The sequence below is a fragment of the Macrobrachium nipponense genome, chromosome 32 (assembly GCF_015104395.2).
Source record: "Macrobrachium nipponense isolate FS-2020 chromosome 32, ASM1510439v2, whole genome shotgun sequence".
Taxonomy (NCBI): domain Eukaryota; kingdom Metazoa; phylum Arthropoda; class Malacostraca; order Decapoda; family Palaemonidae; genus Macrobrachium; species Macrobrachium nipponense.
The window spans coordinates 25,813,808-25,829,235 of record NC_061094.1 but is presented as its reverse complement, the minus strand read 5'-3'; the positions used below and the strand labels follow the sequence as shown (position 1 = coordinate 25,829,235).

At 39.6% G+C, this 15,428-nt stretch overlaps 1 protein-coding gene across 3 annotated transcripts in view; it reads right to left on the bottom strand.

Annotated features, from left to right (window-relative positions):
* LOC135207284 (GDP-D-glucose phosphorylase 1-like) overlaps positions 1-15,428 on the bottom strand; it is a 133,432-nt gene that overhangs the window by 30,721 nt on the left and 87,283 nt on the right. For all 3 annotated transcript variants that reach the window (XM_064238952.1, XM_064238953.1, XM_064238951.1), the window contains exons 6-7: positions 8,567-8,667; positions 9-91 (exon numbers count right to left, since the gene is read on the bottom strand). In XM_064238952.1, coding sequence (XP_064095022.1) covers positions 9-91; positions 8,567-8,667 — 184 coding nt within the window. The remainder of the gene's footprint in view (positions 1-8; positions 92-8,566; positions 8,668-15,428) is intronic.

Sequence of the window (15,428 nt, the reverse complement as noted above, 5' to 3'; positions counted from 1 at the left end):
TGTTGCACCTGTCAGTGGAGCTCCTCTAGTGATGAAGATGTTATGCGAAATTTCTTCTTCCATAAACATCTTAACTACTGTCATTACACATCTGAAGAAAATAAGAGTTACTTAAGCTGATATTTGTTGATTAAAAATGTTTTCATAAATAGGAGAACAAGTATAGATTTTGTTTATGAAAAATGTCTTCATACATAAGAGAACAAGTATAGTATAAAAATTTTACATAACATTTATTTATAGGAAATAAAATGTAATTATAAACCACACGTCCAAAAGAATAGAAGAAAAGAAAGGAGATATAAAAGTGGGGCTAATCTAGGTAACAGACCACTCTTGAAAGATGTAATTCTAAAGAATTCTAGGAAAACAGAGGAGGTAGTCCTTAAGAAGTGAATGCAGAAAGTGGTACTCTACCTGAGGAAGAGGAACAATGGGGCTACTTTTTAGGTCAGCAGAACAGTAGCTGAGCTAACTCCTACATGGATAACACCCGTGTGGCATAGCAATCTTTGGAGATGATGCAAGAGCAGGGTTATTAATCACCCAAACTGCTCCTTATTTATTTCTGTCAGGAGGAGTAACTTGATAGTAATATTGAAAAGGTTAAAGATAAAAATTAGGGAATAAGTGGTGAAGGACCAGTTTTGGTTTATGGAAGTAAAATGTATAATTGCAACTGATGTGCTAAAGGATCAATTTGGTTTTTAGTTTATAAAAAAGTTCTTGATAGAGTGACACAAGATTTCTTTTTATATTATGGTTCATTCAGAATGAGGGATACTGACATGAGTGGTGTAACTGTTGGCAGTCAGAATGTTAACAACATTTGGTTTGTTAATGACACTATACTGACTGATGATGAAGAGGAAAATTGCAAAAGTTGTTACAGGTGAACTTAGTGAGGAAAGGGCATTAAGTAGCAATGGGGCAGACAGATTGTAAAGTACTGACAAAAGACCAAGAGAATATTAGATGAGTTATATTTAAGTGGCAAAGGAATGAATACTTGTAATTCACCTACTAGAGCAATCAGATAACATCAAAGTACATCATGGTGGGGATGTTACAAAGTATAGGACTGAGAAAGCAATGTCAGCTTTTAATAAACATTACAGATAATTTTGAATTTATCGTTAAAAAGTAGGAAAAGAATGAAGACTATGTCTAGTCAATTTTGCTGTAATTTTGTTAAATGTGGACAATTAGTAAGATGGAAAAAAAGACAGGAAGCATAAAAAATGTGGATGTGGACGAAGTTTTGCCAGAGGCATCAAAAGGTGAGAGAAGAATACATAGAGGAAATATTAACCAATTAGAAGAAGGCTTAATTTATTGGATGTGATATCTCAAATAGTTTGGTAACTCATTACAAACCTTACATGTCTAATAATAATACAGGCCCAAAATGTGATCCTTAATCTTAGAGACTAGTTGGAGGAGGCAAAGGGCTATGCATCTCAGTGGAAATAGCAACTAATAAGAAAACAAATAACCAAGGTATAAAAACAAATGTTTTATTTCACAATTTATGACCAAGTGAGTCATGCATGGTTTTCTTTGGGAAGGGGGGACTCCAGAAGGGACTATGCCCCTCTCTCCTCTCCAGTCAGGTAGTATACACAGGCCTAACCATTTCAGATCCAATGTGGCATTGTTTTTCAGGAATATCTTCAAGGCTATTAGTCAGACAGTTATGACATTCTAACACAATGTTTACAACACCCTGCCATAATTTATAATGTTATATGAGTTAGTCAAATTGATATACTTTAGGAGTTTACTCATATGATTTTAAGTTATAATCACTGAGAACACAAACACCTGAGCAAAGGTTCAGATGAGTCGACTTACCTCCTCCCCTTCATCAGTTCCATCCTTCCCAACCAATGAGCTCCTCTGTCTCCCACTCAGAACCATCCTTCTATCACCTCTCCCCATTCCCACTCCCTCCTCTTCCCCCTCCAATTCTCCCACCCGTTCTCTCTCTCTAGATTGCACAAAGGGAGATATTCTTACACATAGTTACAGGCAGTCCCCCAGTTATTGGTGGACTCGGTTATAGGTGATCTGGTTTATGGCTCTTGTTTAGCACCGATTTCTGTTGGGTGTAGTAATGAATCGATAGTTAATGGACATAACTGTTTTGGCTTGTTTGGCAGTTTTTAATACAGTGTATGTGAGCAATATACAACACTTTACTTGTGTCAGCTTTACGGGCTGGGTTAGAAGAGGCAAAGGCTAAGTGCAACCATGGATATTTGGGAAGGTGCCCTTCGGCGAGCCATGAAGTTTGAGGAGGATTATTGGTTCTGTGACAGTATCCATGACATTGTGAAACCCGTCATCGTCACTTTTAACTGCGATGATGAGGATGAGCTATTCTGTGACAGCAATGATGATTAAGATGAAATTTATGAATTCTTATACATATCATTATCCATTAATTCTATAACTAATATTAATTATTCTACAAGTTTACTGACACCATCTAATTATAGAATAATTATGCCCACTGCCCAATCTATCTCACCACATTATAGGAACAATCGAACAACAGGTGGAGAAAAATCTAAGACCATATATACAATTTCCCACAACAATTCTCAGGCAACGCAGTACAATGAGGTTGAGCATCTAAAATAATATACAATATATTCATATTTCCAGTGTGTTATGTACTTCAGATGAGAGAGAGGAGAGATTAGAATTGGAGGGGGAAGAGGAGGGAGTGGGATGGGAAGAGGAGGGGGTGGGAGGGGAAGAGGAGAAGGTGGGAGAAAAAAAAAGAAGCGGAGAGGGTTGGGAGGGGAAGAAGAGGGATTGTGGAGGATAAGTGGGAGGGAAGAAGAGGAGTGGGAGGAGGAAGAAGAGTAAGGGTACGGGGGACGTAGAGCTTGTAGGTGGGGGAAGGAGGGAACTGATGAAGGGGAGGGGGGAAGTCGACTTATATGAACCTTTGCTCAGGCTTCTGGGTTCTCACTGACTACAACTTAAAATCATAACAGTAAACTCCTAAAGTGTATCAATTTGACTAACTCCTATAACATTATAAATTATGGTAGGGTGTTGTAAACATTGTGTTAGAATGTCATAACTGTCCGACTAATAGCCTTGAAGATATTCCCAAAAAACGATGCCACATCGGGTCTGAAATGGTCAGTAAGTTAAGTCTGGTAAGCTTAGGGAAAATTAGATTGGTATGCTTCCTTGTATTTCATTTGGTGATTTATTGCAGCCAAAGTCAGGCTAGGTTGGCAGTGGGTCCATGAAAGTAAGACACCTTAAGTATTCAACCAACTTTAGTTTTCTGATACCTACAAGCAACCATATCCACCTGTAGATTCCTTTATAGTTTAATGTAATGGGTTAAACAAGAATTTCTGATAAAAAAAAAAAGATTTCAACACAGGAAAAACTAGTTTTTAGTAGTTGTTGTGGGTCACCAAAAGTGCTATCCTTATGGTCTCACTGAGGTTCCATAAGAATTCTCTAAAAGTCTTGGCTGGAATAGTGCAATTGTTGGTATAGTGATGGAATATAATGGCATAACAGCAAGAAGACACTATCTTGTGTACAGTGGCTACCTAGGAGATCCAAATTCACCCCCTCTTACACAGATGTGGCAACAATGGTGTGGGCAGTTAGGCCCATCTATTCCTTGCTTTGTTTGTAAAAGAAACATTAAACACAGATTCCCATGCCTGCATATCTGGGGAAAAAAGGGCAAGTTTGAGGCTTGCAACAGCTACCAAAAATAATTTTTTTTTACGTCAAAACAAGTTTTTCCTGCATCAAAACTTTCTTTTTCTATAGAGTAGCCACTGCTCGTCCTCTGAGGAGCCTATAAAAGAAACTGACTGGGATGAAATGGCCTAGCTCTTAAGAAAAGAATTCCACATGGCAAAAGTCACATGAGGGCTCTTACCTTCCAGGAGAAATTAATAGTGAATAAAAATGGGATGAAGAACTTTAGGACAATAAAGTGGTTTTTCCTAACCCTGTCAGGATGATATGCAGGATAACTGCTCCATCCCAGCAATATCTCAGAGTAGGAAGGCATCAGAGGGGCCACTCCCTTTCTGCTAAGGGATCTATGGGAATTGGACTTTGCATCCCACCTACTGACACAGAGTAGTCGACCCACTTCAATTTCATGGCAGCGATGCTTGATAAACAGTCTCTGGCGACCACCCTGTAAACTTGGAAGTTTCTCCAAAAGAGATGTTTCTGAAAGAAGCCAGCCAGATTCATGGATGGAGTACCTTCCCAACTACCTGTTTTTGCTGGTGAAGTCAGTCATAAAACCTTCTCAAGGTATGCAAAAGATAGCCTCTGTTCAAATTCCTAAGTTAAAGTTTGAGGACTGGATCCACCACAGATGCAAACTGTAACAGGTAAATGATCCATTCCAATTGTGGTTGGGAAGCCTTGGATGCATATATCTTTCTTGATCTTGGCTTGGAAGAGGCAACTGGTGTCTCCAGGGTGTGAGGAGAGATTTTTCCCAAGTGATCCCTCTTGACTAGAATCTGATGACCACCACTTAAAGATTTTGTAAACACTCTGCTCTGGTTCCTTAGACTTGCCAATTACCTAGGTAGACCAATAGTTGAACTCCCTCTTGTCCGAACTCTTGGATGACTGACAAAGACAGTCCAGGTCTCCTACCCATAATGAGTAAACATACTTGGGCAATGGCTGTCCTCTGTAACGTCCAGCACATGATGTTTTTCCAGTTCTGGTAGGTAGCGGATCATCCTCTGTTCAGAAAATTTTTCTTTGGGTATACTGAGGAGACATGCCTGGTGAATGAGAGAACTTGTCCTTCTATACTGCTCCCTTTCAGAGCCTTCTGGACATATTTCTCCAAGGAGGGCTCTGGTTATTGGAAAAACCCCTTGAGGGTGGGGGGGATGTGACCACTGCCACCCTAACCCATTAGACATGCTGCTGTATCATCAAAAGGAAAACTTCCACTGCATGTGATAAAACCAAAGTCAACCTACAACCATACTTGGCTCCACCTCTTCCCACGCCCTTAATGGGCATTCCAGGAGTGGCTTCTCTTTTTGCTCAATAGGTACATCTCTGTCCCCTATGAAAGTGATGCTGCTGTTGTTGTTGCTGTTATTCCTTCTTCTGTCACTGGTAAGACCCTCTAACAAGACTTGTATGGGTCTGGGTTGTACTAGGTTTTCTTGAGTTTGGGGGAGTGAAATTCTTGGGCATATTGTTTCCCAAGTTCTAACTTACTCAGCAGGATAGGCACAGTACAATTCTAATGACAAGCCTGTTCTGTGAGCTTCATCACAAAAAAATTCTCAGACATCTTGAAGGAAGGAAGGGAGGGGGGGATGTAACCAGGTGGTGACCCTGGAGAGCAACATTTTCAAGCCTTCAGTGCCATTCCATAAAATTCTAGAGCACTTCCTACTTGGAATGCATAAAAATATTAGCAATAGCAGCCATAATGGTCCTTGGTGACTCTAGGGTCTCCTTTGTTGTCACTTCCAGGATCATAGAAGAGGTCAGAATGGAGATGAGTGGAACCACACATGGATAACAGAACTGGTTGTCCCATTGGAGGCTTTATCCATAAGGGCACAGAATGCTGGATAGCCACGTCCAATGGGAGCTCTTTCTGTTCTGAGGGAAGGATGCTTTTCTCATTTCTTTATGGAGTTGTCAGAGGGATGGCTGAAATTAATGGCTTTATCTCTGCCACTGTCTCATGCATCCTAGTAAACTGTGAAATTCTGAAAATTTTCCTTTACATGAGTTACTATAGCAAAAGTGAAGGGACCAAAGGATGAAGCCACCCAGAGGGGGTGCTGATCTCCAGGATGGTTAAAGTACCAGAATTTGCATTGAAATGGAAAAAGTGGCTTTGATCACCTTGGTTTCCATTCCAGCTCAGCCATTTCTGTATTCCATATGGCAGAGGGCAGCTTTGTCATGGGTTTCTATGATACAACTTGATCTCTGACTTTTGCTCTTTAATAAAGTATTTGCCATCTTGTAAGAAGAGAAAGTGAGGTGTCACAGCAAGGGTATTCAATATTGGAGTATTGGCATCTCTCCTACAGGCTGAAAATGTCTTAGTAACAAAGTCCAATTCAGTAACCAAGGCTGTCCTGCATTCCAGTGGGAACCTTTAATAATGTCCTGAATACAATGGTGATCAGTATCAAGGAATTGCTTTGTATTTTGCCTTATCTGCTTGCGGACCTCCTTCCTGAACTCCTACCATACACTGAGCCAGAATTTCCTTGAGGAACTTGGTTCAAGGCAGTTGGACTGCTGCCAACTAGCAGAGAGGGAGCCTAATGCGAGGGACTAAAGAACCATAGGAAAAACAGGAAACTCAAGGGAGGCGGGAGTCCTGTTGGGGTCATTCTCAACATTGGATTTGTAAGGGAGATCTAGAATCCCCCTCCAAGACCTCTTCCTCAAGCAAAACAAAAGGCCAGTGTCACTGGGCCTTTTGAATTCAGTAAGACAGCTCAGTGGTTTAGTTCATTTCATGCCCATTTTTCAGGGCATGTGTCCCAATGAATGACTATTCACCTCCACTAGAGGAGTCATATAGGGAGATTATGAATTCCTATGTTTTTGGCATGTTTGCCTGAGCATGGAATACAGTCGGCCCCTGGTATTTGCGGGGGATGCATACCACAACCCCTTGCGAATAGCTCAATTGATAGTTCAAACACCAAAATATCCCTCTAAAATCACTTCTATCTGAGCACTATAATAGTTTCATCACAAAAAATTTATTTACTCACAAAAATGATATGAAAATACATTGAGTGAATATTTCCCTATGAAAAATACAGCAAATAGGCAAATTTTTCACAAATAACATGGATATACGTTCCACAGAAACATCTGCAAATAGGTGAAGCTGCGAATCTGAAACCATGAATGGGTGGGAGTCCACTGTATAGTACCTGAGGGGGAAGAAAACAATCACAGCCATAGTTCTACCAGGAAGACGTACGTATTCCCTTTTCCTTTCATCAGCACTCCTATCAAACCACTGATTCCAAAGGGCTACTTTAAACTGGGCCCCGTCATATGACCACCTAAATTCACTTTTATGTCCATCAAGGCTGTTTGTGACATGTGGTATGTGCTGTCCCCACAGGTAAAAAGCAGACTACTTAGTTTGCAACAAAGAAAAGTGATCTATGGGTCTTGTTTAATAGCAACCCTGTATTAGGGAAGAACTAGATATGAGAAATGGTAGGATGCAAGCCACAGATATTCACTAGATAAGCAGGGCACAAACTGGAAAGAAATGGACCAACTTTCTTTAAATACATGACCATAAAGACCAGTTAAGTGACAAGCTTTTTCATATAAATATGGCCACAATATAATGTGTAAAAATAGACATCAAATAACACTTTTTGCATGAAATTTTAATTAAACTAAAGGTATTACATATTATACTCTCAAATGTCTAATGCAATGAAGTAATAAAATGTATATTATACAGGGCACTAAAAGTGAAGTAAAGAATCTTTATCCTGCTGAGAAAACAGCAAGTAGCCCAGACAGATATACTGCAAGTATCTGTATTAGTAAGGACAAAATATTAAATTCCCTCAATTAGGGGTTCATAAAGATAACGAATTGTAATAACAAAACTGTATAATGATGGAATAAAAATAAAAAAAATAGATCCTCCTGAGCTATAAAGAGTAAGATATGTCTCCCATAAAAATCCAATATGTATATTAACGATAATGAAAATATCAATTAAAATTAAGTCCCTCAACAACACTTTCTATGTATATATTGAAAATTAAGAAAGCCAAGATATATGCCCTTGGAGAAAATCTAGAGGCAAAAAAATATTTTTTTTATTATAATATGAAACTAGAATTTTATTAAGAGACACTATGTATTTCACTTTCCTTAGTAGATAATTGCAATATCTCAGTTTATTAAAGCACTGCAAAATGGAAAACTCTTGAAGCAGGAATAATTTTCAAATTCAGACAAGACATAAGAGAATTGGATGGGGTGGCCTGCCAGCACCACTACTGCCACATCTGTGGAAAAGGGCTAAATCGTATCTTCAAGCTAGCTGCTGTAGTCAAGGTAAAGAGTCTTCTTGTTTTGTTTCCATCTATATCCCATCATTATACGGTACCAAGAAAGGGTACAACTTTTGTCTAGACACTACTTTGGTCTAGACTACCGGTAGCTATGAGAGAATTCTTAATATTAGTCAGTCTTTCCTATGGAGCCCAGTGGAACCATGTTGGTAACTCATCTGTGGATGAGCTGAAGCTGCACTATCAAAATGAATGTCGAAATCAATCATGTCAATCATTGTCAGAAAAATATTTTATAATTACACTTATTTACTGTTTTAAAGCAATATTTGCCATCATGTCACTTAATTTCATGTATTTTCTTGCTTAAATGTAACTAAACATATCATGTAGCAAAAGTAGGAAATACAGCTCTTAAATAACTTAAATAAGATGGCAAAAATCATAGCAAATCAAATGGTGATGTACAAATAAGTACATCTTGTACAATAACTTACCCTACAAGTTTCTTAACATCTCCATCCTCTAACTGAAATACAAATCCTGGAGCAAAATAATCTTTGAAGACATAACAAGGACCGGCTAAGTTCGTGCATTCCTGAAAAATAAGCCTTACTGTAAGAACCTTAGGTCAACAACAAAAAGTAAAATTATATGTACAGGCAGTCCCTGGTTATAGGAGGGGGTTCTGTTCTTGGCGGGGTGCTATGTGAAAACTGCCAATAACTTAAACTCAGCAATTTATGGCACTTATAGCGCCTAGTTTCAGTTAATAGCACCGATACCCGGTTAATGGCGCCTCTGTTAGGTATGTTATGGCACCATAACTCTATTATTGGCACCTTATGGTGTCGATAAACAAAACACGGCCCGTGATGGCACCATAAATCACTGATTTTAATGGCACTAGAAAAGCACCATAAAACTGGATCACCATTAAGCAGCTCTGCCAATAACCCGGTACTGCCTGTAATAATATATACAACGTGTATTTATTTATAGATAAATATATTATATATATATATAATATATATATATAGATATATATATATATATATATATACATATAATAACTATATATATATATTTCATCTTAAAGTCATCTTAAACATTTACCACTAGAAATATATATGTACAGCCAATAAAACAATGAAGGAGAGATGAGAGAGAGCGAGAGAGAGAGAAAAGAGAGAGAGAGAGAGAGAAAAGAAGGAAGAAATATAAATATGATCAGGCATTGGCAACATTTTGGACCTGCATCACTTTCTGTCAAGTACTGTGACATTTCTGACAGGCCAAACAAACTCTACCCTCCTTCACAAAAATTAAAAGTGAGAAAATTCTGTTCTTTCTTTTTTTAAAACAACTCACTATAGAAATGCATAAATATTGCAATAACAGTGTATTATTATTATAACTATTATTATTATTATTTTTTTTTTTTGCTTTTATCACAGTCCTCCAATTCGACTGGGTGGTATTTATAGTGTGGGGTTCCGGGTTGCATCCTGCCTCCTTAGGAGTCCATCCTCTTCTTCTTACATGCGCCGCCGTTTCTAGGTATCCACTGCTCTTGGTCTGGATGAGTCCTGGAGCTACTTCAGTGTCTAGTTTTTCCAGAATCCTTTTCAGGGATCTTGGGATCGTGCCTAGTGTTCCTATGATTATGGGTTCAATTTCCACTGGCATATCCCATCCCTCATTTATTATATTTTCAGGTCTTGATACTTATCCTTTTTTTCCCTTTCTTTCTCTTCAACTCTGGTGTCCCATGGTATTGTGACATCAATGAGTGATACTTTCTTTTTGATTTTGTCAATCAACGTCACGTCTGGTCTATTGGCACGTATCACCCTATCTGTTCTGATACCATAGTCCCAGAGGATCTTTGCCTGATCGTTTTCTATCACTCCTTCAGGTTGGTGCTCGTACCATTTATTACTGCAGGGTAGCTGGTGTTTCTTGCACAGGCTCCAGTGGAGGGCTTTTGCCACTGAATCACGCCTCTTTTTGTACTGGTTCTGTGCAAGTGCCGGACATTCGCTTGCTATGTGGTTTATGGTTTCATTTTTCGTACTGCACTTCCTACATATGGGAGAGATGTTATTTCCATCTGTCGTTCTTTGGATATAGTATCTGGTTCTTAGGGCCTGATCTTGTGCCGCTGTCATCATTCCTTCAGTTTCCTTCTTTAGCTCTCCCCTCTGTAACCATTGCCATGTGTCATCGGTGGCCAGTTCTTTAGTCTGTCTCATGTATTGTCCGTGCATTGGTTTGTTGTGCCATTCCTCTGTTCTGTTTGTCATTGTCCTGTCTTTGTATATTTGTGGGTCTTCATCTACTTTTATCAGTCCTTCTTCCCATGCACTCTTTAGCCACTCGTCTTCACTGGTTTTCAGATATTGCCCCAGTGCTCTGTTCTCGATGTTGACGCAGTCCTCTATGTTTATTAATCCTCTCCCTTCTTCCTTTCATGTTATGTATAGTCTGTCCGTATTTGCTCTTGGGTGTAGTGCTTTGTGTATTGTCATATGTTTCCTAGTTTTCTGGTCTATGTTGCGGAGTTCTGCCTTCGTCCATTCCACTATTCCTGCGCTGTATCTGATTACTGGCACTGCCCATGTGTTTATGGCTTTTATCATATTTCCGGCGTTGAGTTTTGACTTGAGTATTGCCTTGAGTCTCTGCATATATTCTTTCCTGATCGTGTCCTTCATCTCTTGGTGTTTTATATCCCCTCCTTCCATTATTCCCAGGTATTTGTGTCCTGTCTCATCTATGTGTTTGATGTTGCTCCCATCTGGTAGCTTTATCCCTTCAGTTCTCGTTACTTCGCCTTTTTGTATGTTGACTAAGGTGCATTTTTCTATTCCAAACTCCATCCTGATGTCCCCAGATACAATCCCTACAGTCTGGATTAGGGTATCTATTTCCTTGATGCTCTTACCATACAGCTTGATGTCGTCCATGAACATCAGATGGTTGATTCTGTTGCCTCTTTTCTTGAGTTGGTATCCGGCATCCATCTTCTGTAGTACTTTGTCATGGGAATCATGGCTACTACGAAGAGTAGTGATTATTATTATTATTATTATTATTTTTTAGTTTTACTAATATTTGAAAATTAGTACTTATTATGTATTAGGTAGGTAAATCATTTATTTATCATACAAAACAGAGAGAGAGAGAGAGAGAGAGAGAGAGAGAGAGAGAGAGAGAGAGAGAGAGAGAGAGAGAGAGAAATTATATTTATTATTTAATACCATTTAATCTTATTACACTTAATACATTATTAATATTTGAAAATTAGTAAATCCTTTTTGTATCATAAAAATGTATTTAGTCATGAAAATATCATAAAAATACACTAATTATTGAATATTTATCAACGGAAAAACAGTGAATGAGCTATTCCTCCTGCAAGTAATTTTTAGATAGGTTCCACAGAAAAATCCGTGAATGAGTGAGTCCACGAATCTGGAGAACGCGAATACGGGGGTCAATTGTACATGTATTTATTATATAATGGTTTAATATAATTGATTGTTATGCTGATTACTACTATCCTGTTTAGAATGTTTGTATTTTGGGTAATTTGTTAAGGGTTTTGAGCCATGTTTTAAGTCTGCTAAGATTTTGACTTAATATGTGTTTGATTTTACTTAAAGTTGTTCAGGTTGGAGTCCTTGGAGTCACTATGTGACATGGAATTTTTTCGGTGTGGTTTTGTTTTAGGTATGCTTTTATCAACAGCATTTATTTTGAAATTTGTGAAAAATTCACGTTGTATCGTGGTTTTTGGTTATGTGGAAATGGAGGCTTGTATATTTCTGGTATGTAGATTATAAATGTCCCAATCTGCTTTTCAGATATTATATATGGGTGGCAATATTTTATTATTATTATTTAGATAATTAAGGACAATGGAAGTGGTCACTGGTATATGAATCATCCAGGACGTCCACTTAAGTCTTTCAGGTAAGTCGACTGAACACAGTGAGATATCTACTGAAAAAAAGGTTAAGTGGGTATTAGAGAAGCATGTTGGCACATCACTTTCATTTAGGCAGCATTTGTCATTTTCCAATATGTATTTCTCTATGTTTGTTCCTGGTGTGTCAGAGGGGTGGTTGTTGTCCCAAAGGGGACTATGTGCATTAAAATCGCCTTCTAAAAGTAGATTAATTAATTAATTCTGGTAGATCACTGAAATTTGAATTAAAATTTGGCTGGTTGTATAAGTTACAAATAGTGATCATATTTTCATCCGGCATATATAATTTGACAGCTGTTATCTGATATGATTAGGATGGTATGTTTAAAAGTTCATAGGTGATACTGCTATGAACATATATTGTAGTGCCTAGTTTTCTACCGTCAGTTGGTAAATAACAAGCAATTTTCTACTGTTGAACGTGTATGGGGTTAGATCCTATGTGTTGTAGGCATATACATGGTGGGCTGAGGTCTCATAGGATTCTTTGCAATCCACCCAGATGTAATCGGGTTAAGCGACCATTTATGTTTAATTGAATATAGTAATTCATTATTGGGAGGAATTGGTGTTAAATTTTGTAAATTGATTGCCGATTTTATTTTGTCTAAGTTTGTGTTTGAATTGAATTATGGTTTTTTTTATTACTGTATTTGTATTTTGATTATTATATTCAGTAGTTGTTTGTTTTTTATAATTAAATATTAATGAGTCTAGTTTTTACTCTACAATTTCCTTTTTGTATTTTAAGGATTCAGAACATAATTCATTCTCAAGTTACTGTGTTAAAGGGCATTTTTGTAATTTAATAAAATTGTCTATACAACTTTGTACTGTGTCCTCTGTCTTGATTGGGTAGTTGGTTGGTTGTAAGTACCTAAGAAGCACTCATTACAACCACAAGATGAAGCATGTTTGGTGTTGTTAGTTATTGGTTCAGTTTCTTTGAATGAAGTAGCATTTAAGCTTTTATCTTTAGAAACTTAAGATTTTGTAATTCTATTGGTCCTTTTCTGTAATGATAAGGAATGTTAGTTTGAGGGGTTATTTGGTTTATTGTTATTAGTGGAATATTTGAATCTTGTGGATGGTTGAAGCATGATATGACAAATTTTCTAAGACAATTTGTATTTTTCATAGCTACAAACCTGAGGTCTTAACAATATGATAATTTCTAGTTGGATCCGGTTAAAAAACAGATGAAATCAAAGAATCTTGTGATATCTATCAGGTGAAGAGTGGTCAAGGACCACTCACCTACGCCACCGTGTCAGTCTTTTCTTTAACCGCCTGGGTGAGAGTCGTGGTTAACCTCTCTCGGCCTTTACCCGGTTCATTGCCTGTTTCACTTGTGTTTAACGTGTGTGTGTGTTTGGCTGATACTATTATGGCTACTTCTGCTCCTTCTCGGCCTTGTCAACGTGTGTGCCCTGGAATTCCAGGTTTTCTGTGTTCTCATTTTTTGGCTTCGGCAGCGACCAATCCCCACATCACATGTAGTGGGTGCTGTTCTAGTTTTTGTACTATAACGAATCCTTGCACGGAATGCCAGGTATGGCCTAAAGAGCAGTGGAAGTCGTTTTATAGCAAGAGAGAGCATCGGAGGGTTTCGACTCTTCCTTCTTGGGAAGGTTTTCCACCTCTTCCCGATGCTTCGTCTCCTGCAGTATTCACCCCCCATAATAGCGTTGTTCCTGTGTCTCCTTCCTTTTCTTCCATTGATTCGTCGCTGAAAGTATCGGGAGGCCACTAGGCTGATTTTTGTAATGTCACCCCTTCTTCTTCGGGAGTTAATTTGATTCCCAGGAAGGGGGAGGCTTTTTCATCATTCTCATTTATTCCAGAGTTGGAGGCATCCAAGATAGTGGCGATTTGGAAGACATGCAGGCTAGGGAGTCCCCCGTCCTTGGAGGGGTTGCTAGCGCCACTTTATGGAGGCTCGCTAACCCCCTCCTCAGGCTGGCCAGGTCATCCCCACTCCTCCCGGCCTCGTCTTCGTGGGTAGCTGAGGTCAGCCATCTTGTATTGTTCCGCCAGTAACCGTTGCCACTTCTTCGAGTCGGAGGGAAGCCGTGGCGTCAGCCCTGTTGATGATGTCACGGGATCTGTCATTGTGTCTTCCTCCGCCAATGGCGTCTGATTCCCTTCACACTGAGGGGAAGCCATGACATCATCACCACTTGTGACGTCACTCCCAGTCGTTTCCTCTGCACTGCCTCTCTCAGCCGTGACGTCATCTCTGCCGCCCAGTTCACTACATCTCCCTTTCATGTCATTGGAGCCTTCTCTTACAGATCAGTCTGAGGTTATATGCTAGGCAGTGCTCAAGAGGTTGGACTGTTTTGGATGATAAGTTGGCTGCCTTGTCGGTTGGGAGGACTGGAAGGAAACGTGTTGCTTAATCCCCGCCTCTTGCGAAGAGATCGCATAAGAAACCAGTGCTGTCTTCCTCTCCCTCTTCCCCCATCTACGCCATGTTGGCATATCAAGCGTTGGAAGGCTAAGGACTTTGCTCTTTCTTTGCCAATGAGGGAGGAACAATGCAGATGTGTTCTCGAGAGTGTTGGTGTTTTGGAGAGTGTTAGTGTATCTTCCCTTGTGCAATCTGCAGTGGCTGCTTCATCCTCTACATCGAATCGCGGGCGTGTTGCAACCTCCCCTGTCCGTGCACATTGCGAGCGTGTTGCAACCTCCCCTGTCTGTGCTGATGGTGCAAGTGCTCCTTCTTCTCCAGGGCCTATTTGTCACCATACGGATCTCAATGCACCTGTCAAGAGGTCAAAGGTGGTGAGCGCAGAGTTGGTGCAGCAGGAGTGTTTGCCTGCCCCTCTCACTGGGGCTTCCAAGAGTTTGACTCTGGGAGATTCTCCTTCGATCTCGAGTGTTCGGGATTCCTCTCCAACTCACGTTCGTACGTCTGCCACGCCCGTGACCATTCACAGACATGTTAATGAGTCATCTGTTGGAGGAGTAGGTAGTGATGTTCCTAGTTATAGTGGACCCAGCCCAGACAGGTTAGTTGGTGTTTTGGGCTATTTGGCTGCTGATCCTTCCGTTAATTTTAATAGGGAAGGTGCCTTAGAGGAGCCTACACATTTTTCTCGTCGTCGGTCTCCATTGCCGGAGCAGGAGGAGGGAGACATGCAAGAGATTTTGTCTTCCTTTTCTGAAGTTGTTGATCTCATTTGTGGGTTTAACAATTTGGAAAGTAGGACTCAGGCTCAGTCGTCTTACACTCCTTCTTGCTTGGAAGCCTTGGTGGGAGCTACGCAGGATCCCAAATCATCTCTTTAGCTTCCCTTGTCGGGGCACGTCCAGTCGGTCTTGCATAAGGTTAACGCCTGTTTCAGACCGGGACGGTTCGC